The following is a 24,637-nucleotide window of genomic DNA, read 5'->3' as shown; positions in this document are numbered from 1 at the left end:
CAACAGTAAAAGTAGCATCATTTATGTTACACGATAGATATTAGATATTCGAGTAATTATGGAATATAAAGCACTTGACACACCATGTTTAGAATGCTTAATGATTCATGGTTATAATTTATACTAATATATAGACAATATAAAACAGTCTTTAAATTAACAATTATTTAGATCCGAGTTTAGTATTTAAAAAGTTGAAAGTAAAAATAAGAAAAAAATTAAAATTCAATAAATGCACATAACAGGAATGTTAGTCTTTGATATTAGCTCGTGTAAAGTTATTATTTGCACTTGAAGAAGTTAATCCATATTAATTTTTTCCTTTGTGAATTACTTCGAAGTGAAGTAATATTTCCTCGAAACTAATTGTTTGCACCGTTTAAATCTCCTTATCATAAATCGGTCAAATGATTGTAGTTAGATTGAGTTACTATCCTTTGAATCGCGGAACAAACACCGTTAGCTGAATAGTTCGGGTTCTTAACTGTATTGATGTTTTGATGAACATGGTTGTTCGATGAATATAATGCAGTATTTGGTAAATAAACTTATGAGCTGCTGTTACACATTAGTCGATATAAAGATCTACGTGGCAGAAGGCTGTTTGACACACACTTGCACTAAATTCATAAGGTAGGTCTGACTTAATAAATTCACTGATAAATTTACTATTTGGTACTGGATTCACTTGCACTTGGATTCAGCTTGCACTCAATGCTAACAGAACTGACGGTTTACAGATCTTTACTATGCACTGATATTAAATTAACGTGGATTGCCTGACGACTCGTATTACATCTCACCAATAATATATCTTTTAATAACAATTATAATACAATTTATGGCAACAGACAAAATTTGTCAAACAAACAGTTCACATTATTTTATCATAGATGGCAGTTACGACGGCGCATCGAAGTTCCATGTATGGAAGTCAATGTTAACTTCCATTTATTTCCTTTAAATACTCGAGCGCGTCCGGATACAAGTAAAAATTAGTATTTGAAACACATTGGTAAATGAGGCAACTTTAATCAGAGGCAACGAACTCTCCTCTATTTATTTGAATGACTAAATTGTTTTGCATTGAAACATGTCTCACTTTAGAATATAGTATAATAAGCAAATATATATATATATATATATATATATATATATATATATATATATATAAATTCAGGCATAATCATTTGCAGTTTAACTAAGGGCCTGAATCGTTCATCTTAGGAGACACTAATTGTTCATAAAGATTGAATAAATCATGTAGGTTACTCAATTCTACGCAATACGTCACGTAGTAATAAGTACTCTAATCTACGTTAGGTTACGTTGATAAATATGTGCATTAGAGATAGTATTCACGAGGTTCCATACGATCCATCATACGGGATACCACTTCAAAAAAAAATCCCGACAAGGAAGATTAAGTAAAAGAAATATGCTTCACAAACTTAAATGCTGGTAGTAAACCGAAAAAGTGGAGAAAGTTGATGGAAGTTTCATGAAGAACCTTTTTATATCAAACAATATATATTCAAAAGAGCAAAATAACACTGAAATTATTATCTGGATGTTACACTAACTCTTCGGCAGAAGTAGTCCGGCTTCAAGCCCAATGATTAATATATAAATAGTTTTTACAAAGTATCAATAAAATCGTTAAAGAAAAATAATATCCGGCTTATCTGATCATTCGCCTTAACTTAGTAAGTGAACTGAGAACTATTATTGTTATTATCGGTTGGATTACATAAGCTGATGTCGATTTATGGTCCATACTACCAAGCATTCACCATCGTTACTTCGCTTGTACAGTTTCATCTCTTAATATTATTAGAAAGGACTCAAAGATTATGGACAGGGATCTCATTTCTAAATAGCCATACAGACTCACAAAACTACCAATCTCAAGTAGGCAAGAGAATGAGCGGCACTGCATTTGCCGGAAATAACCTTGATTTTTTTTGGACAAATATATGGAGGCAAAATGTTGAAATCCAGAGAAAGTATAGTTACGTAGCCTACCAATTTGCAAAAAGGTGGTCTATCCCTCGCTACGACATACTCAGCAGATATTAGATGACTTACATTTATTTTATTTTAGGTAGACTACCCCTTGATATGAATTTATTTTAGCCTATCTCAATTATTTAGATGAAAATCAATGTGTCAAATCATATACTGTTACGATGGATACTCTCATGATGGTATTGAGTGAAGCATATTAAAACAAAAACAAGGCACCAAATCAAAATAAACCATAAAATTCGGTGTCCCTTGCATCTTTGAAGCGAAGAGCCCCAAACTCAATATGTTTTAAACAAAGTATTTCACAATTACCATGAATTATAACAAAGAGGCGCATACAGGTGCGCTCTAATCCACTCAGGGACTAAACATCATATACAAGATTCAATATTGAGTATTATTTCTAATACGTCGACGTAAACTTACAATGGGGCTACACAAACAAACTAACAGTCACAACGTAAATAAATGGAGTAACTGGTGCCTACACATAAAAAGCTTATTTCACTCAATTACTAAACCACACTGTCATTTATTAGAGAACACTCACTACTATCACTTGAACCCATGCAAAATTATACTAGCAATTTACCTATCCATCATTCTACAAAAGGCTTTTTTTTGGTAGGGATAGCTATACTTCAATATGCTTAACTAGCGTAAAGTAAATAATGGCATATACATTACAAGATTGGCACACCCACGTAACAAATTTTACTTTCTCTGCATAGCCATTGGCTAGTGTTTATTGAGGATGCCAAAATTTGAAGCAATATAATTAATAACAGCTAACAGGAATGCTGGTTCTGATCAATGAAGGTTGAAACACTTTGAATAATTATTAGTATCGGCGATGAAACAGTAAACTCGAAGCGACAAGGATTGCACTTTATATTTCAATTGTTAAATGTCTATATTATTATCCTATATTTCTTTACTAAATAAACATGATAATTCAAGAAGAAATGACACTTATATACTAACTTAACACATGTATATAATTATTGAAAACACCCAAATGGTATTGGTTATTTTTTTTTTCAGCTTAGAGAACTATACTTAATTGTTATGATTCGGAATTCTACTTACAGGAGCGCATTGTTGACATCATGGGAGCACTAGAGGCAATTTAGGATGTTAAGGCATTTTACTTAATTTTGGTCGCCCTATCAAGGAGCGACCCCTGACAGCAACTTCCTACATGGCTAGCAGTTCGGCAATTAAACTTACTCGCACATGGTAACACTTATCATTACGCCTATTAATATAAACAATATAACTGCCATGTTTCAATACGTAAAATCTGCAAAACACGAATTCTTAACTTACACTATTCATTTGCTGTCAGGCATTTATACGATATAGAAAATATTTTTGTGATATAGTGCGTTAATATGTCAATCGAAGATAAATCAGATTTGTACAATTCCTAGCTGTTTCACCGATTCACAAATTAAATTACAATCCCGTCTTGGCCTACCTGTACTGATTGTCACAAACATGCACTAGACCAGATGAAGAATGGATAATTTCTAGTTCAAATCAATCATGTAGATCAACATTGGTAACTTCTTGAGAATAATCCTGTTTACAACTTTTTTTTATACGTTTCACAGACATGGAACGTCTAATTTTATTTTAAACTTGCTTAAAATTGAACAGTTGGAGAAAAGCACCTCCACTTATAAAAAACAATTGTTCAGTACAAAGAGGATGGCGCGTTATTTTCACCTTTTCGAGAAAATGACGAAAAACACAATTCGCTGCCTCACGTTTTTAATAAAAAAACGAATGCATAGCAAACAACCCACCCTATATTGCTTCGTGCAGCGATTGAGCAACCCTAAAGAAACTAGATAAATTAGAAGGCCCGCAAAAGTTAAACCGAACGCAAAAAAATTAAATTTAGAATTTCTATTAAAGTTTATGAATGCAAAAAGAAACGGCAGGGTATAAATTTCTCGCTAATATGTGACGGTACGTCACATCCTCCCACTTCTTCAACAAATAAAAATTTAATGATAATAAATTTTTATTTACTGTAGGCCAATATCTTCACACTTTTTAACACGTAGTGTTTAAGGTTCCTGAACCAATAACTACCGAAAGAATCTCCAAACATACATATACGTGTGTTAAGTTAGCTTATCTGAGAAAAATTGAGATTCTGGATAGTTTTTCAGCAATTCTTGTCTCTTCTCCTTTGTACAATTAAACACCTTTAAATTTCTTACATTTTGTGTACTAATATTTTCTCCTGTTAGAGAATGCAGTTGAACACTATTCCTGAGGACCTTTACAACCAAAAATGGACCAGAATATACATTCATCCACTTGACTGTCTCCATTTTAATAATAGAAGATTGATGGTGGTTACGGACCATCACAAGCTGTCCTCCTTTAAAATCTGCTTCTACCATACTCTCTTCGTGTTTCTTACCACGATGGGACACAATAATATACCTGCGATTCTTATCAATGGTTTCCAAGCCTTTTGGCCATGAGACAGACTTTTGGAAACCTTCAACTGCAGAATAACTCAAAAATATTTCTGCAGGTGTACATTGTATACAGGAGCAGTAGGAGTTGTTAAGTAGAAATTGGATTTCCACAAGATGCTGAGTCCACCTTGTTTGGTCTTTATGGCAAAGCAAACGTATCAGTCTATTTAACTCCTTGTGGCTGCTTTCAGTAATTCCATTTGCTGTAGGAGAATAACTGGAGGTAAGTATATGATGAATGTTATGCTTTTGACAGTAGTTTTGCCATAACTTAGAAGTAAATTGTGGCCCTCTATCGGAGATTACCTCTTGAGTGTACGGTATCATGTGGAAATACCGTCTTTCCAACACTGCAATGATTTCTTTCGTGTGAGCAGTACGTAATGGAAAGAAGCAGACAAAGCGAGAATAAATATCTACGATAGATAAAATGAAATAATAACGCTGACTAGGAGGTAACTTTCCAACAATATCGATGCCCATTTTCAAATGAGGTGCATCTGCTTCTATGTGACACTCTTGTCTAGTGATTGCTCTGGTTGCATATTTCGTCTGTGCGCACTCAACACAGTTGTTTACATGGCACTTGATAGTATATCTTTGTCGTTTCCAAAAGAATAACGAACGAATGAACTTTAAGCATTTTTGTACCCCAAAATGCCCGGTTGCATGTATAGTATCAATCACTTCAGTCACACAACTCTGAGGAATCACTAACAACCACCTAGTGGAGTGTAGGGGTTTGACATACAACAGACCATTATAGATGGTAACTTGGTCGGCTCCATCCGGGTTCTCTAATCGCTGTTGTAATTTTCTACACATTACGTCATCCTTCTGCTCAATCTCTATCTTCTTGAAATTGATCTTGGAAAAATCAGTTCGACTCAGGAAGTTTATGTAATGCGTCTTTTGGTCTGTATTAACTTCAGGTGGGCATCTACTGAGAGTGTCAACCACGAAGTTTTGCTTCCCAGGGCAATGCTGAAACACCAAATCAAATCTCTGTAACTTCAGGAGTATTCGTGTCGTTCTAGGGTCGAGTCCCTTAAGGGTAAAAGCATGCGTTACTGCTGCATTATCCGTGTGGACACAGGTTTTTCTTCCCATTATAAATTGTTCGAAATGTTCGCACAAATACAAAACAGCAAGAAGCTCCAACTGGAAAATGGAAAGAGATAGTTCATGAGATTTTACTCGTCGGCTCGCATACCCAATTATACGTGGCTCATCAGTTCCCGACGGATACTGTGCCAATAGTCCCGCCAGATTTTCCATACACGCGTCACTGTGTATATGAAATGTTAACGAGAAATCCAGCTGACTGAGAGCTGGTGGATTGCTCATTATTTCCCGTAGTTTATAGAAAGACTCCAGAGCCTCTTGATCCATAACGAACTTCTTTTCTTTCTTTAGGAGATCATATAACTTCGAGGTCAGTCCAGCGAAATTGCTTATGTGATTTCTTCTCCAGTTAACTAAACCTAAAAACTGGCGTAAGTTCTTACGTGTCTTTGGAATTGGAAAGCATCTTATTGCTTCATTTAGTCTCGGATCTACCTTTACTTCATCTCCACTGACTATATGCCCCCAAAACTTAATCTCAGTCATGAGAAAGTTGCATTTTTGAAAATTTAATGAGAAGTTTGCTCTCTCAAAAATCTCAAAAGCTCTTCTTAAATGTTCTAGATGGTCACACAATGCCGAACTTTTGACGAGTACGCCATCCAAATACAGAATAATGAATTCCCGAGTAGTGTCACCAAAAAATCGTGTCATTACATGTTGGAAAATATCTGGCGAGCTTTTCAACCTTGGGGCAACACTGTCATAACAAACTGAATACCTTTGTATACAAAGCTCGTACAAGCATAGGAATCTGGATGTAGACTGATCCCATAATACGCTGAGGATGCATCACAGGTTGAAAACCACCGCGCTTGTAACACACGACTTAATAGTTCACTTATAGGGTCCACACGTACTTGGGGCGCAATTATCTTAGCATTCACACCTCTCAAATCTAGCACTGGTCGTACTCCACCTGAAGGTTTCCGAACCACGTGGATGGGATTTTGATAAGGTGAGAGTTGTTCCTTGACAATTCCCAACGATATCCATTTCTTGAGTTCGACTTCAAATTCGGCTTCCATCTCCTGTGGAACAGGGTAACAAGGGCCTACAACCGGTTTGTCGTCAACTAACTGTAGACGAAAAGGTGGTGCTCGTACCCTTCGAGGATAGTCAAAGAATAAACCTCGAAAACGTAGCAACAACTTATGGAGTTTTTCTCTAATGTCTATAGGCAAGTCATCCCTAGATGCTATACACTTTGCAATATCTTCTGAAATGTTACTATCCATCACTGGAGATGGTTCGATGGCAGAACTTTTTTCTCTCTCTCCAAAATGATCAACTTCCGAGGCAGCTTGACAAAGGGCACTGGGGTCAAGCGTAAATTGCTGTTCCACTAGCATCCCCGTTACAATCTTCTGTCGATCAGGAATTCCTACTAACATAACATCAGTTCTGTTTGTTGGAACAACCACCAGATTACCCACTCGATCTTTCATCCGGATTTCATTTTTATCCCGATCAAGTATAACCCTATAATCGTCCATGAAAGGGCATCCAAGAATTATATCTGTGCGAAGATATTTGATAACAAAAATCGTCACTTCAAAAATGTATCCCTTAATGTTCAGGTTAAAATTCTATACTCCTAATACTGAGAAAGTTTCCTTGCCCGCAAAAGCTCCCAACTTGCAGTTCGAGTAAGGCCTGAGCTTCGCGGAAGGAAACCGTTGTTGCAATTTCCTCCAAACTTCCCAATCCATTAGGGATAATTCGGAACCAGAGTCTATTATGCAAGTTAACTGTAATCCCCCAATAATTCCTGTTACAGTTGGTGAAGGAGAGAAATAACGATTTTCCTCCAAGTTGCAATTCTCCTCTACTACAAATTGCACGTTAAATTTTACAAACGTTTCCAAATCTGACTCTGATTGTGAATGATTTACATTTGTCAAATTAGTAATTGGAGTGTCAAAAGTATTAGCATCTTCATCTCTAAAGGGGGCCTCTTTCCTTGCGCAGCTATCCTCCCCCATTACACCTGATAGCTGCGGCGTTAGTTTGTCGGCTCTGTTTGTGTAACGTCATCGTTACGAGACAGAATTCTTGGGCTGTCTCGATCTGGGTTATTTCTTGTATCATTATTACAATTACCGTTACCATACGATCTCTGATTGTTATTCCTACCATTTGAGTTATAGTTATTACGTCTCCCCCTTCTCCACGAACCATTCCTACTATAATCAGCACGTGACCCATTGTTACTATTTTCGTTACTTCCATTCGAATTTGATTCTCGGCCATTCGGGTTCCAATAAGGTCTGTAACCTCTCCGGTTTCCATTATTATTCCGGAAATATTGTTGACCATTGTTACTATTATTGTTAATACTGTTACTTGGGTATCTTTCACTAGCTTGAGTATACGTTAGGAAGTTAGTTTGGCAACCATTTTCAACAGATTTTGACGTTTTATTAGCTTCAGTTTGTCTAACGAAGTACTTCTTTGGTTGTGACGGCGGCTCAACATTGATTTGAGTTTGTCCAGATAAAGCAGCAAGTTTAGATGTTAGCTCGTGTACCGTTTTGCACATATGAGTGGCAATGGTACGAGATTCAGTTGGTGGAAGGCAACTAACCACTAAATCCACTAATTCAGCTTCATCAGGCTTGTCTGTAATTTCATAGTAATCGTTTATGTTCCAAGCGAAATTGGTTAATGTCCCATATTGTGCCTTATTATAGCGACGCGATTGTAAAGCCCATTTTCGAGACCTTTCCACTTGGTCACTACAATACTCTTCACAAAACAATCGTTCAAAATCCTCATAGGTTTGTATCTTGCCCTTGATACTTCTAAACCAAGCAAGAGCATGGGATTTTAATCGTTCTTCTGCGACTTCAATCCGTTCGCTATCCGTTGTTGTAAATGAGTTGAAACGCTGACGCAATTTCTGAATAAAGACACGAGGCTTTCCTTCAGGATTACCATCATACTAAGGAAAGTACTCTCGATCCCGAGGTTTCATCCTGGGTTTTATAGGTTGGAATTCATTCACCTTATTTATTTCATCAAAATTTGGAAACGGATTACTTTGTCCAAGATTACCTGACAGGTTAACACCTGATGACGATTTAAACGGATTTAGCGAGAATGCATTAGTTGAGGTATAGTTATTGAGATTCAACTGTGGGACGCCAACTCCACAGTTTGAGGTTAAACCCGTTATAGGTATAGTTTCACTCTGGAAAGTGGGAATATTGCTTGTTAGTGGAAAGTAATTTCCACTTGTCTGCCATCCCACATGATATGGAGACGGACAAACACGAGGCGTACCACTAGCAACAGTAACGCTCGGAGTCACCAAAGTAACCGTCGATTTTACCTCAGTTCTCATAGGAAATTGCATTGTATTTATTCTGTTAGCAGGCGATTCCTCAATAATCGACTCATCTTTATCAGATTCTTGATGGATTCCCTTACAAGAAACTTCTGATGTGGCAGCAACGAACGTCTGCTTGATCTCTAACTTCCTTAACCGACTATCTATCTCACGTATACTTTCACTGGTTTTGTCTTGATCATCAGCTAACCTTTCATGTATCTCCTGATTTGAAATTTCTATTCGACCCAACTTGGCTAAAACTTGAGTAGACTGTACCTGTAACTCACGTATGTCCTTTTGACTTGAAAACATTTCTTCCGTACATGTATCAACGCTAGTAGAGAAACCCAGAACTATATCATAGAATCTATTAATCTTTGATTGAATTTGCGTAACCTGACCATGTACTTTGCATATCATGCTATCCTGCTCACCACCTTGCTTTTCAATCTCATTTACTCGTTTATCTACCTGATCTATATTTTCACTTCAATTGTTATTAAACTTCTCTTCTACCTCATCAAGACGCGCTGTTAAATTAGCAAACCTAGTATCTGTCGATTTCAATCCCTCACGCAATTCAGATCTTACTTCGTTAATAGAACGTTCTAGCATTTTTACGTTCTCATCACATATTTTCTTAATTTTGTTACAATTAGCTTGCACCTCCAAAAGCTGTGCACCTAAGTTCCCAACTTGATTTCTCATAGCCTTATTATCGGCCCGCATTTCGTCCGTTCGGTTATTCATACCTTGTTGTAATTGTTTAAGCATCAAAATCACTTGACCCAACCCTTGGGTTTCCTTAAATACTTCCTCCTTATCGGAGTTACCTACATCCGAACAGGTCCCGTTTTCGATTCTATTACGTCTTGGATCACGTTGGTCAGCATGCATCAGGTCATCCTGACCACCAACTATAGAAATGCAACTAGGGGTCCGATCAACTATTTGAGTTGATATCTGCGGTTGCACAAAATGTACAAACCCGTTTGTACCAGTTAAGTCCCCACTGACGTCATTACCACTTCCCGTGGCGGACTTCAACACATTGTCCATACACTGAGGACACTGCCAGTTTGGATCATTTTGCAGCTCTTCGAGCCGTTGTGAATTGTCAGAAATATCCACGCAATCAAAATGGTACCAACCCTTACAATCGGTATTAGTACATTCTACCATATTTTTACATCCCTCACGTTCGTGAGATCCGCATTTACGGCATAATTGTCTATCTAGACTTTGACTCCCGCTACAGTTCGCAAGTTCAATGGAATCCTTCGATAACGCCATCATTTAACAATCTCTCAATCAATATTCAACACAAACAACATATGTATATATCAACAATTACCTTAATAAACTTTTTTCATAGAATTGCCTCACTACTAACTATGCAAGATAGCTGCCTTTAAATTAGCTCCCTAGTACTCCCATCGTTTTGTGTGCTCCTTCTTTTAGATATAAATAGCTTCCTCTCACATGTGTGTTTTCAAAACAAGCATTAGTCTTTCATTACTTTTCAGCACCGTGAACCAATTTCACTTTCTTAGTGTGTTTATCATATCAGCGGATGTCTTTTGGTCCTGCAATTCACGGTAGCTAGGACTGTCGTGTCCTAGCACGGTCGATAATTTTGAAACGCTCCGTCCCCTCCAATCTCGCTCCGGTTTGCTTGCTAGCCTGGTGTTACTCTGGTTGTGACACAGTCAGGCGAACTTCATCCGAAGATAATTTGAAATTTTGTTGACCGCATACTTAGCATACTCACAAGCAAATCCGTGAGAATGGAGGTGGTTTCAAAAAGGAAGGTAGGTATAAGAAGAAAGAAAATAGGAGAGGGGAAAAGATTACACTAGAAGAATCTAATAGTAAATGATAAAGAGAGGTAGAAAGCAAGAAAGATGGAGAAAAAAGGGGAAAAGATGAAGGAAAGACAGGATGATTAGGATAAGGCATGAAGGAAAGGATAGTTGGAGAATGAAGGGAAAGATCCCCGAAAGTACGTCGAAATCTTCTTTAAACTTGAATTTACTTGCTTACTGAATAAGTAGTTTCGGTCAACTTAAAGAGCCTTATTCACTCTCTAACTTGAGAGAACGTTATTTACTTTGTCGATATTAATTATTCCTTACCTGCATTTTGTCTTTTGTGTCATCATCACATCTCTCGTCAATTAGTTATAAACACACATGTTCGAAGTTACTTTCATAGAAAGAACACTTATCATTTACGCAACCGTATACGATTGAGAAAATAAATATCATTTCTTATAATATATCTGAAAATAATGTTATATTGTTACCTTATGTTTATGTAACTACATGAAGTTTTATCCTCTAAGCTTTATTCTGTTGATTCTTAACCTTATATTAGAAAATATTCATATATATACCATTATTCTAATTATAATAAAAATTCAAGGAGATACGAATTAAATACATGAATACCATCTTTCCTTTTATCTTTATTATAAGCATACTACGCTACTGCATTCCAATACAAAAATGTATATAAACAAAAATACTTGAAGATATATATATTTGCAATACCACAACACAATAATAGAATATGCGTAGATTTGAATATCGCAGCAAAAATTCAAATTATCACAGTTCGTACTTAATATTATTACATAAGCACAAGTTATAATATGAGAGACAATAAAAATCCTCTATATTCAGTCTTGAGTGGTATGAATATTGAGTATGGTTAAATATATATGTAACTTCTTGAAATGGTTACAAATATTACGATAAACAACAGTAAAAGTAGCATCATTTATGTTACACGATAGATATTAGATATTCGAGTAATTATGGAATATAAAGCACTTGACACACCATGTTTAGAATGCTTAATGATTCATGGTTATAATTTATACTAATATATAGACAATATAAAACAGTCTTTAAATTAACAATTATTTAGATCCGAGTTTGGTATTTAAAAAGTTGAAAGTAAAAATAAGAAAAAAATTAAAATTCAATAAATGCACATAACAGGAATGTTAGTCTTTGATATTAGCTCGTGTAAAGTTCTTATTTGCACTTGAAGAAGTTAATCCATATTAATTTTTTCCTTTGTGAATTACTTCGAAGTGAAGTAATATTTCCTCGAAACTAATTGTTTGCACCGTTTAAATCTCCTTATCATAAATCGGTCAAATGATTGTAGTTAGATTGAGTTACTATCCTTTGAATCGCGGAACAAACACCGTTAGCTGAATAGTTCGGGTTCTTAACTGTATTGATGTTTTGATGAACATGGTTGTTCGATGAATATAATGCAGTATTTGGTAAATAAACTTATGAGCTGCTGTTACACATTAGTCGATATAAAGATCTACGTGGCAGAAGGCTGTTTGACACACACTTGCACTAAATTCATAAGGTAGGTCTGACTTAATAAATTCACTGATAAATTTACTATTTGGTACTGGATTCACTTGCACTTGGATTCAGCTTGCACTCAATGCTAACAGAACTGACGGTTTACAGATCTATACTATGCACTGATATTAAATTAACGAGGATTGCCTGACGACTCGTATTACATCTCACCAATAATATATCTTTTAATAACAATTATAATACAATTTATGGCAACAGACAAAATTTGTCAAACAAACAGTTCACATTATTTTATCATAGATGGCAGTTACGACGGCGCATCGAAGTTCCATGTATGGAAGTCAATGTTAACTTCCATTTATTTCCTTTAAATACTCGAGCGCGTCCGGATACAAGTAAAAATTAGTATTTGAAACACATTGGTAAATGAGGCAACTTTAATCAGAGGCAACGAACTCTCCTCTATTTATTTGAATGACTAAATTGTTTTGCATTGAAACATGTCTCACTTTAGAATATAGTATAATAAGCAAATATATATATATATATATATATATATATATATATATATATATATATATATATATATATATATATATATATATATATATATATATATAAATTCAGGCATAATCATTTGCAGTTTAACTAAGGGCCTGAATCGTTCATCTTAGGAGACATTAATTGTTCATAAAGATTGAATAAATCATGTAGGTTACTCAATTCTACGCAATACGTCACGTAGTAATAAGTACTCTAATCTACGTTAGGTTACGTTGATAAATATGTGCATTAGAGATAGTATTCACGAGGTTCCATACGATCCATCATACGGGATACCACTTCAAAAAAAATCCCGACAAGGAAGATTAAGTAAAAGAAATATGCTTCACAAACTTAAATGCTGGTAGTAAACCGAAAAAGTGGAGAAAGTTGATGGAAGTTTCATGAAGAACCTTTTTATATCAAACAATATATATTCAAAAGAGCAAAATAACACTGAAATTATTATCTGGATGTTACACTAACTCTTCGGCAGAAGTAGTCCGGCTTCAAGCCCAATGATTAATATATAAATAGTTTTTACAAAGTATCAATAAAATCGTTAAAGAAAAATAATATCCGGCTTATCTGATCATTCGCCTTAACTTAGTAAGTGAACTGAGAACTATTATTGTTATTATCGGTTGGATTACATAAGCTGATGTCGATTTATGGTCCATACTACCAAGCATTCACCATCGTTACTTCGCTTGTACAGTTTCATCTCTTAATATTATTAGAAAGGACTCAAAGATTATGGACAGGGATCTCATTTCTAAATAGCCATACAGACTCACAAAACTACCAATCTCAAGTAGGCAAGAGAATGAGCGGCACTGCATTTGCCGGAAATAACCTTGATTTTTTTTGGACAAATATATGGAGGCAAAATGTTGAAATCCAGAGAAAGTATAGTTACGTAGCCTACCAATTTGCAAAAAGGTGGTCTATCCCTCGCTACGACATACTCAGCAGATATTAGATGACTTACATTTATTTTATTTTAGGTAGACTACCCCTTGATATGAATTTATTTTAGCCTATCTCAATTATTTAGATGAAAATCAATGTGTCAAATCATATACTGTTACGATGGATACTCTCATGATGGTATTGAGTGAAGCATATTAAAACAAAAACAAGGCACCATATCCAAATAAACCATAAAATTCGGTGTCCCTTGCATCTTTGAAGCGAAGAGCCCCAAACTCAATATGTTTTAAACAAAGTATTTCACAATTACCATGAATTATAACAAAGAGGCGCATACAGGTGCGCTCTAATCCACTCAGGGACTAAACATCATATACAAGATTCAATATTGAGTATTATTTCTAATACGTCGACGTAAACTTACAATGGGGCTACACATACAAACTAACAGTCACAACGTAAATAAATGGAGTAACTGGTGCCTACACATAAAAAGCTTATTTCACTCAATTACTAAACCACACTGTCATTTATTAGAGAACACTCACTACTATCACTTGAACCCATGCAAAATTATACTAGCAATTTACCTATCCATCATTCTACAAAAGGCTTTTTTTTGGTAGGGATAGCTATACTTCAATATGCTTAACTAGCGTAAAGTAAATAATGGCATATACATTACAAGATTGGCACACCCACGTAACAAATTTTACTTTCTCTGCATAGCCATTGGCTAGTGTTTATTGAGGATGCCAAAATTTGAAGCAATATAATTAATAACAGCTAACAGGAATGCTGGTTCTGATCAATGAAGGTTGAAACACTTTGAATAATTATTAGTATCGGCGATGAAACAGTAAACTCGAAGCGACAAGGATTGCACTTTATATTTCAATTGTTAAATGTCTATATTATTATCCTATATTTCTTTACTAAATAAACATGATAATTCAAGAAGAAATGACACTTATATACTAACTTAACACATGTATATAATTATTGAAAACACCCAAATGGTATTGGTTATTTTTTTTTTCAGCTTAGAGAACTATACTTAATTGTTATGATTCGGAATTCTACCTACAGGAGCGCATTGTTGACATCATGGGAGCACTAGAGGCAATTTAGGATGTTAAGGCATTTTACTTAATTTTGGTCGCCCTATCAAGGAGCGACCCCTGACAGCAACTTCCTACATGGCTAGCAGTTCGGCAATTAAACTTACTCGCACATGGTAACACTTATCATTACGCCTATTAATATAAACAATATAACTGCCATGTTTCAATACGTAAAATCTGCAAAACACGAATTCTTAACTTACACTATTCATTTGCTGTCAGGCATTTATACGATATAGAAAATATTTTTGTGATATAGTGCGTTAATATGTCAATCGAAGATAAATCAGATCTGTACAATTCCTAGCTGTTTCACCGATTCACAAATTAAATTACAATCCCGTCTTGGCCTACCTGTACTGATTTTCACAAACATGCACTAGACCAGATGAAGAATGGATAATTTCTAGTTCAAATCAATCATGTAGATCAACATTGGTAACTTCTTGAGAATAATCCTGTTTACAACTTTTTTTTATACGTTTCACAGACATGGAACGTCTAATTTTATTTTAAACTTGCTTAAAATTGAACAGTTGGAGAAAAGCACCTCCACTTATAAAAACCAATTGTTCAGTACAAAGAGGATGGCGCGTTATTTTCACCTTTTCGAGAAAATTACGAAAAACACAATTCGCTTCCTCACGTTTTTTATAAAAAAAAACGAATGCATAGCAAACAACCCACTCTATATTGCTTCGTGCAGCGATTGAGCAACTCTAAAGAAACTAGATAAATTAGAAGGCCCGCAAAAGTTAAACTGAACGCAAAAAAATTAAATATAGAATTTCTATTAAAGTTTATGAATGCAAAAAGAAACGGCAGGGTATAAATTTCTCGCTAATATGTGACGGTACGTCACAAAAGGGAGAAAAGGAGTATGATAAGAAACTAGTAAGAAACTCAGTGGCTTAAGAAATACGGGAAGGAGAAGTTGATGGATTGATCTAGTGGACATGTAATACATGATTTATGGGAAAATATGATAGACAAAATACAAAGAAAGAATTAAGAGGATCAACACTAGCTGTTGGAGCAGGTGTAGTACGGAGAACAGCAGATAGGTAATAGCGAATAGAAAGTGTAAGTGACAAACACCTAATTGAGAAATTCATAACAGATGCGCAAAAAGATAAAGTAACTACACTATTTAAAAATTTACCTTCTGAGCCAATTGAAAGTTTATGTTTACAGTAATTAAAATTGTACTCTTTAGAACCAATTATTACCTGACCAGCGAACGAGTGCGGGCGGCCGGTTTCGGAACTAAAATACAAACAACAGTGTTTCTAACCGGATTACTTGTAATTAATCTATCACAGTTATTTTTGTCCTATTCGTAATAAACCACTTCACGCATATGTTCAAGTTAAGACAAACACAGTTTCAAACACGGGAGTCTCTGGCGGGGGACGAGGGGGACGCGTTCTCCCCAATATTTTGAAGTACAAAATATTCTATATTTTATTCTAATTTAATTTATATATTAACGACAGAATAACATATAAATACTATTATATTTATTTGGAATATAATATTCAGGTTGTGAAACGATTATAACAGTTCTTGATACACCTAAGGAAGTCTGTGAAGATAAGCAGAAAGGTAAGAAATAGAATCGAATATTATACATAGGTTCGGCTAGGTAGTGCCATTTTAATCACTTTCGTTGATGCCCCTGCCCCCAAATTTTACATGGTAGAGACGCCAGTGGTTTCAAAAGTCATAGAAATTATTTCCAGAACACTTTAAGAGAGTGCAAAAAAAGTACATACACCCTCTATATTAATTTGGCAAAAACTTGCAAATAAACCTTAGTGTTGTACAAAGAAACACTACGAACTCCGTAGCATTAGAGTGTAAGGAATTCTTACTTCTTCTATTAACAAAACCTCGAAGTTCAACTATATGAATCTAAGTTATACTTTGGTAACTGCGTTTTCGTTGTTTAAAGCAAGTTCTATTGTGTAATTTTGAGATAAGATATCTTCGAAATTGCGATCAAGTTGGGCCATGTAATCTCCGATCGACTGTCTAAGCAGTGTCTTGAGTAACAAAATTATTTTACATTGAGATCATTTTCGGATGTGCTGCAAAAATCCGGTGAGAGAGAAACTGATAATCTTTCACCGCCATACTCTAACCACCTCCGAAGGAGACTTGAATCCGCCCCTGATTGAGATGGTAGATAAAGATAACTCTCTCTGATGTCTAACCTGCCATTATTTAGCATGGTTTGGCAATTTTAAAAAAATCCAGTATTTCTGCCATATTTTGAAAACTTTATTTAAAAGAAATATACCAGTGTTACATTGGAGGCGATAGGGGAGCGATTGAAGTTTAAAGTGGGATGCCTGACAATTGAAGGTTCCTTGTCCTTCCAAGGAATTGAACTCCAGTGAAATTCAGGAAAAAATGAATTATGTATTAAAAAAGAAATACAAAATATATTTCAGGGTAACTCTTACAGGCATTATGTTATTATAAAATTAATGCTACTTCTCAAACTGATTAGAGTGAACAGATGAATATTTGAATAACAAAGCCACTTGCATAAGTTTCTCAAAGTATTAAGTTTGAAAAACAAAGTTTGTCTTTCATTGTTATCTCATTGCACAAAGATACCGGGGATGAAACAATTGCCAGAAAATCACGCGGCCGCTTCTTTCAGCAATTCATGAAAAAGATGAGTGCCAATATTAGGTACCTAAGTTCATTATTAGCAAAAAAAAAAACTCTTGCAACCATACTTAGCACATTTTAATACTTAGACTTGAAATAAAAATACAGCTGTTTAAAGATGATTGCCTTCGTCTTTGAATTTCATATGTGAACAACAACAATATAGGGCTTTTCAGATAGAGGAGGGAGAGGGGCAGGTTTTGTTAAACAAGACCGTACATCTGATATATTTGAACTATATGCAACTTGTGCTTACGGGCTAAACTCAGTCCTCTGAAGTTAATCGACAAATGATTATGTATTGCAAGCACAAAGATAACACATTGCTCCCAGTTTTAAAATTATATTGTGTGTGAAAACAGACAGTAGAATTAATTCTTTGTCACCTGAGACCTAGAGTCTGAAAGAAATTTAGAGTGAGTTCAAGGGGAATTTCTGTACTCATAAATAAAAATTGTGAGTTTATCATGTGTAGAAGCAATGATACGCTTATATTATCCATACGCTGATGTTTTATCAATACTTTTATTCCACATTTACCAAAAGGCTCGATTACGATAATAATTCTAAAAGAAAGATGAATTGTAATCAGATTTTACATGCCAATGCCGAAATGCAAGTTATCCAATCCCATTGCCCTTTAAAAAATGAAGGAAAAATTTCTTCTTCACCTCCTTTTTCTCCCAAAAGGTTTACATTCATCGAAAAAATGAAATGAAATTTCTTTAGTTTAACGTGTCATTATTATATTCTTTATGCTAGAGAAGATAGATGATTAATGAAAGTGAAAGATTGTAAAATTAATTTTTGAGCTCACTCGGATTTCAACCTAGAACCACGTACAACAAAGGCACATGCGCTAGTCAATAGACCAACGGAGAGGACTTCCACAGTTCTCGAGTGGAAACGTATCGGAATTCTTCCTTGGCTAAAACTCGAGAAAATAATTTACCAACCGATAAACATAATTTAAAACAAATACAAGCATCGCGAGCCTTAACTTTATTTAAACTTACAGTTACAAGGTATTGCGCAAGTCTCTAAGCTATCAACCCTAATTAATCTTTTAGTCATTGGCATTGTTATTCCTGTGTTTTACAGGTTGCTCCTGTCTTATAATGAAATCAAATAAAACGCAATTTTTATACAATCTGCCTAATACATGGTAGAACCTCAATTGCGTGCTATGTTGTTCTTAAATTGTTAATTTCCATGCATATGTCATTATCCACAATACATCTGCATTACTGCACGAATAACCATTTCTGCATTCAATAACAACTATATAATTTATAGCGTTCCTATTAAGCGAAACAGATTAGGCTACTTATAACATGTAAACTGCAACTTTTAGAAATCGTTGGATACACTGCAGAGTGACGCTCTCCTCTCCCCTGTCCCACCGCGCTTACCAAGAAACTGATGTAAACACAGCAGCAGCGACCTCCTCGAAAAACCGCACTAATATCCTGGTCAGGTTATAAAAGTTTACATTTTGTAAAGAGAAAGTGGGCATGTCTTGCTTTAGGATCATATATAAGCTATCACAATTGGGTATATTTTCATAATGTGTCTGAGGAAGGTTATGCTACATAGCCGAAACTGTAACACAAATATATGTATAATATTAAAATATATATACTGCTTTGGTCAGTTAAAGTTTTATTAGTAATCTAGTCGAGCCATGCTAGAACACATACAATGTGCTGGTGTGAGGTGCAGGTAGCCAGAGCCGAAACTAAGGATACCAGAAAAACACCACCACAAATAAAGTTTATAAATTAAGGTGGTGTGGCTGGGAATATTCAAAATAAGGTTAAAATTTACATAGAATGCAAATTAAAGGCATCTGCAAACTTAATTCCCTGCTTGGAGATGAGTGGATCTCCTGTAGAAGCCGCCACTGCCACATGAAAATCGGTAGAGCATATAAAAATTTAATTAACAATGAACCACAGATCTCAGGGTACTCTGTACGACATTCATGGTCTAGAAGCTACTATAATGAGTTTCAGTAATAACAATAGGTTAAGAAAAAAAATCTACTTTAAAACAAACAGGTAACAACCTGTTGAAAACTCACTATACTCATGACTGTAAACTTTTGGTTCTATGGGCGTAATTCTCCCTGGGCCCCATTCAGGGAGCTGGTCAGATGTACAACGACAAGGGAAAATGTTTCCTTGTCTCACAATCCTGAAACAAAAACATTAGAATTAGTGTCAGGTACTCACCCTGCAGGAAAAACAGACCACTAGAAATACTGGGTAAAGATGGCGGTTTATTTCCGTCTTGGCAGACCATTAGATGAATGTTGACACACGTTTAACACTTCATTTTATACACCAATAATGAAATTTTCCGTTGAGGGTGCACCACTCTCACACACTATGAAATTTTCTATTTCACACAACAATTGCTACTATTGGCTTTTGAAAATTAAAGAGGATTTTTTGAGCCTAATTCACAGAGATCAGTTTGATCTCAGAAAAGATTTGATATTTACATAACATATGAACTCCCCATTATTTTGAGTTCAAAGTCTCTGACTGTCTCAGAGAGGAGGATCGTAATAACAAAAACATAATAGTAATACACACTTTTACGAAAATAAAATTTAAAAAAAGACATTGATCAAATATTTTATACATTCGGCACACTGTTCCTGTAGCAGAAGTGACACACACAGTTCCTGCTTGAAATCACCACGCAGTGTTCCACATTTTCATTCCACTGAAGAACGGCAACGTTCTTGTCAATTTGATCGGCGGAACGACGAACTATAATGAAGTTGACATATTAAATGTCAGTAAAACAAGCAATTTTACTACTGCTTGGGTCCTTGGATGATAGTCCAAGGAGGCACTGCCTTGTTAGCTTGACCGGCCTGAAAACTCCCAAATAGAGATATTATATATTTATATTTCTACTTCCATAGTGGAAGTTGCTAACTGTACCACTGTGCTAAGAGGAAAGTTTCTAGACAAAACTGTCTACTTAATTCTGCTGCCTAAGAGTTACCGATAGCAATGAGCCATTGATAAAACTCTTTAAGTAACTCTTCATGATCGAACGTCGTAGATAGATATGACTTAGTTTTCACAAATTTTGAGGTTAGCACTGTTCAAACACTGGATATAAGTCACGAATAAATGTGATGAGTCGAAGCACTAATCACTACACAAAATAGTGCCCGATACATGTCGTCACATGTATGTTCACAGGAATTCCACGGGAGAAACGATTCTCACACCTTTTCCTGGGTCAAACTGCCCGGTACTTCGGAAGTATAGGAGACTATGACGTTTACTCTCTTCGAGCTATGAATCAACTACCCTCGTTCAGATACAAAACAAGTATATTAACTATGCCAAAACTAAGAAAGGAAGGACTCGCTCTTCTTTGAGTCTTCCAACAAAGGTTTTCATGCCTCCGGCTATATCTACTGGGAGGTCTTCCGCAAACAACTACGGAAGCTTGCTTCTAGCTGCATGGTACTTCCAGCAATCCTTTGGTAGGTGCTGCCATCATGTTGAAATGGCGGCAACATTTGAAGCTTCTGATCAAAACAGAAGTCCATGGAATTTTCACAACAACATAACTATTTTCACTCGGAACTAACACTTAGCATAAGAAAAATACATGATATTATATACAGGATAAAAGAAAAATATACATAGAATACATTTATATTACTGTAATAAACTGTCATCTCTCGTAGTACTTGAAGGAAGTCTATATTCCTGTGGCTTCCTTTCAAACTGTCTGCTACCAATCCGCAGCCATGTTTGTAGGAGAGAGAGAGAAAGAAACATCTTTGGTTACTGTTAATTTTGAAAAATACCAGAGCCAAATGTCTTGTACGAAAAGGGAAACACGTTGACAAAAGTAGTCATGAATTTAGAACGGTATTTCCAAGAACTAGTGAGCGTAATACGTTAATATTAATATTTTACATAGAAAATGAATCAAAATAAAGTACAAATTTTCAAGACTGCTGTGCATCCTGGGTAAAACTATAGGCCCGTTCGCTGACGGAGTACTGGACATTGGAGAAGGGGGGCGGAAGGACGCTACGAGCTCGCTACCCAAGAAATCACACCTATACAAATCCAAAAACTAGCATGTTGACGCTAAAATTTTTACAACATTTTCAACAAAGGATGTTTAGCGTCAGTAAGCAATGTATCCAATTCAGCTTTGCTTCACTAGAGGAAAGGAATAGGATCCTTCCTGTATTTAATGAGTCGTATTCTCTTGCTCATTTAGTGATTTCCTGCAACTGTGAGTTGTTGAGGACCTCACATACAGTATTCCAGGCGACGAAGAGTCGCTGAGAAAAAAAATTCTCTGTCAGCGTAGCTCCGTCTTCCAAAGTTCCAACTTCTATGCATGAATACATCGACTATGCCTTTATTTCTTCTTTAATTAGTCCTATGTAGAATATTATAATAACTATCTTCCTTCATCCCCATGTATAATATATACAGTACAATGTCCCAGTAATGAGATGCACGCAATAAAATCAAATATCCTTAGCCTATAAAGGAAATAACATACATGATTAACTACAATATAATACAATATTGTATTAATATTTCCGTACTACGCTTGGTGTTTAAACATTTTTATTCATAATAACAAGCTAATATTCAATATGCATACTAATTTCCAAGCAATTAATTTTTTCACAAATTAATATATTTATATAATAATATGTAAATGTGCCCCTCATCTGCATTTCGATATGCAGATGAAGGAGAAGGACTTCGGCCTTCTACAGTTTTCCCCCCTATGATTCTAGGTGCTGTATTTGCTAATACAGGACGTAGATCATAAAGAGGGCACATTTTTATTCCTGAAACATAATCACAATATTACATAAGTTAAAAAAAACAAAACATACAAAGTAAATCACAAGGTGAAACACAACAAACATGATTACAATAAAATAGACAAAAGCTAAATTCAGAGAATTCAGGAAGCCCTAAACTTACTTAACCTGAATTACATAAGTTCCTCATAAATACACAATACACTAATACACAAAAATACTAAACACTATAGCACTACAATATGTACACTAGTTGTCCAGTCCGGGATTCGATGCATTATGTGTGATTACTATTGCGTCTCTATTGCACCAGTACCACTGTTGTTTGCCTCTTCTCTAGCAACATACTTTTTGAGTAGGTAAGCATTTCTGGTCATTTTGACCTCACCTGTCGCAGGATCCGCTAGCGTGTACATGTTTTTACCTGTGGTAGCGACAATTTTCCACGGGCCAGAAAATAAGAGTAAGAACTTCTTCGAAACACCTGCTAGAGCACCCGACTTCGGGAAAACTCTAGATAAAACAAGGTCACCCACATTGTACTCTACTGTACGGTGTGACTTATCGAAATTTCTCTTTCGTGCAGCTGCATTCCTTTTGTGATTTTTCCTAGCAATCTCTATGTAGTACTGGGATTTGGAAAAGCCTGGCTATGTCTCTAGACATAGACTGTCCAAAATGACACTCATAGGCTGACACGCCAGTGGTCAAGTGTTTCGCAGAATTCAAACACTTCTGTATTTTCTCTAAGTGTTTGGGCCACAATCTTTGGTTATCATGACACAATTTACGCAGTAAACGTACGGTGGCTTTCACTGCTACCTCTGCCATTTCTCCCTGGGGATAATATGGAGTAGAACTAATGTGCCTGATACCAAGGTCTGCTAACTCATTTTTCCAGCGGTCAGACTGGAAAGGTGACCCTCTGTCAGTCAAGACGAGTTCCACACTAGGGTTTACTTTTAAGTAGTCCTTAAGCTTCCTTATTGCAGTGGCAGTGTTTGCTTTTCTACAAGCGTATAAAGCAATAAGTTTATAAAATGCATCGTAGAACACAAGAATGTAGTGGACTCCCCCAATCACTTTGGTTATGGGTCCTAACCAATCAGCACAGACCAAGTAGCCTGGCTTCTCCACGACGACGGGATTCAGTGGTCCTGGACGATAACAGTAGGGAGGGTTGCTTTTCTGACATAATTCGCAGGAAGCACAAAATCTCCTCACGCTTGCTCGCATCTTTGGCCATACGAAAAATTCAGATAGAAGTGTTAGCAATTTGCTGGTCGACATGTGCCCTCCATCTGTATGGTAATAATCGAGCAGTGGAATTACTAGCACTTCTGGGATGCATATTCGGACTCCTTCCCGGTCACGCTTACATAAGCGTCCGTTCCAAACTTCAAAACGGTGACAAGCACCGTTCACTCTTGGTGAGTCCGTCTTCTCTTCTACTTCTCTCTTCATCTTGACGTAGACAGGATCTGAAGACTGCATCTCCGGTGGTATGGCTATCATCTTCCTCAACTCACAAGGAATTTCCGTCAGTATGGACATCAGCGACTCCTGGAGGATAGGCTTCCGTGCAACACTGAGGTCTTCTTCTGTGTGAGGAGGGTACCTTGAGTGATAATCACCCAAATTTTCATTTGACTTTACAAACTGAAACTCGAAGTTAAAATTGGAGAGCAACATCGCCCACCGGGTGATTCGCTGGTTTGTAAGTCTACAGTACAGGATAAATTTAAGAGCAAGGTGGTCGCTGCGAATTATGAATTTAGTTCCTACTCAATATTGGTTAAATTTAACAACCCCATCTATCAGTCCAAAGAACTCATTCTCCGTTACGGAGTAATTCTTCTGCGCAGCGTTAAACACGCGTGATGTGAACGCGATGACCCTAATGTCATCATTATCATCACGCTGGTACAGTAGAGATGAACACGCAATATCACAGGCATCCGATTCTAAAATGAGTTGTTTATCAGGCAGGACGGTCTTCAACACAACTTCTTCTTGGAAGATCAGTTTGATCTTCTCCATCGCTGCCTGATGTTCGGGTTCTCACTTGAACCTCACATTTTTCTTCAGCAGGTTGAACAACAGATAGAGAACTTCCGAGTATTTCCTGCTGAAACATCTGTAATATTGGCAGTATCCAATGAAGGAACGCAGTTCCTTCA

General features: G+C 36.0%; 1 protein-coding gene across 1 annotated transcript; it reads right to left on the bottom strand.

Annotated features, from left to right (window-relative positions):
• Positions 1–23,066: 23,066 nt before the first annotated feature.
• LOC145679039 (uncharacterized) lies at positions 23,067–23,951 on the bottom strand. The gene has a single exon (XM_081749639.1). The coding sequence runs from the start codon at positions 23,949–23,951 to the stop codon at positions 23,067–23,069; it is 885 nt and encodes a 294-aa protein (XP_081605765.1).
• Positions 23,952–24,637: the final 686 nt, after the last annotated feature.

Source organism: Thermobia domestica, chromosome 2 (assembly GCF_964235325.1).
Source record: "Thermobia domestica chromosome 2, izTheDome1.hap1.1, whole genome shotgun sequence".
Lineage (NCBI taxonomy): Eukaryota > Metazoa > Arthropoda > Insecta > Zygentoma > Lepismatidae > Thermobia > Thermobia domestica.
Note: the sequence above shows the minus strand (reverse complement) of the source record. Positions and strands in the feature narration are given on the sequence as shown.

Coding starts and splice junctions, on each gene's coding strand:
- LOC145679039 (XM_081749639.1), bottom strand. CDS start 23,951: ATGCAGTCTTCAGATCCTGTCTACGTCAAGATGAAGAGAGAAGTAGAA.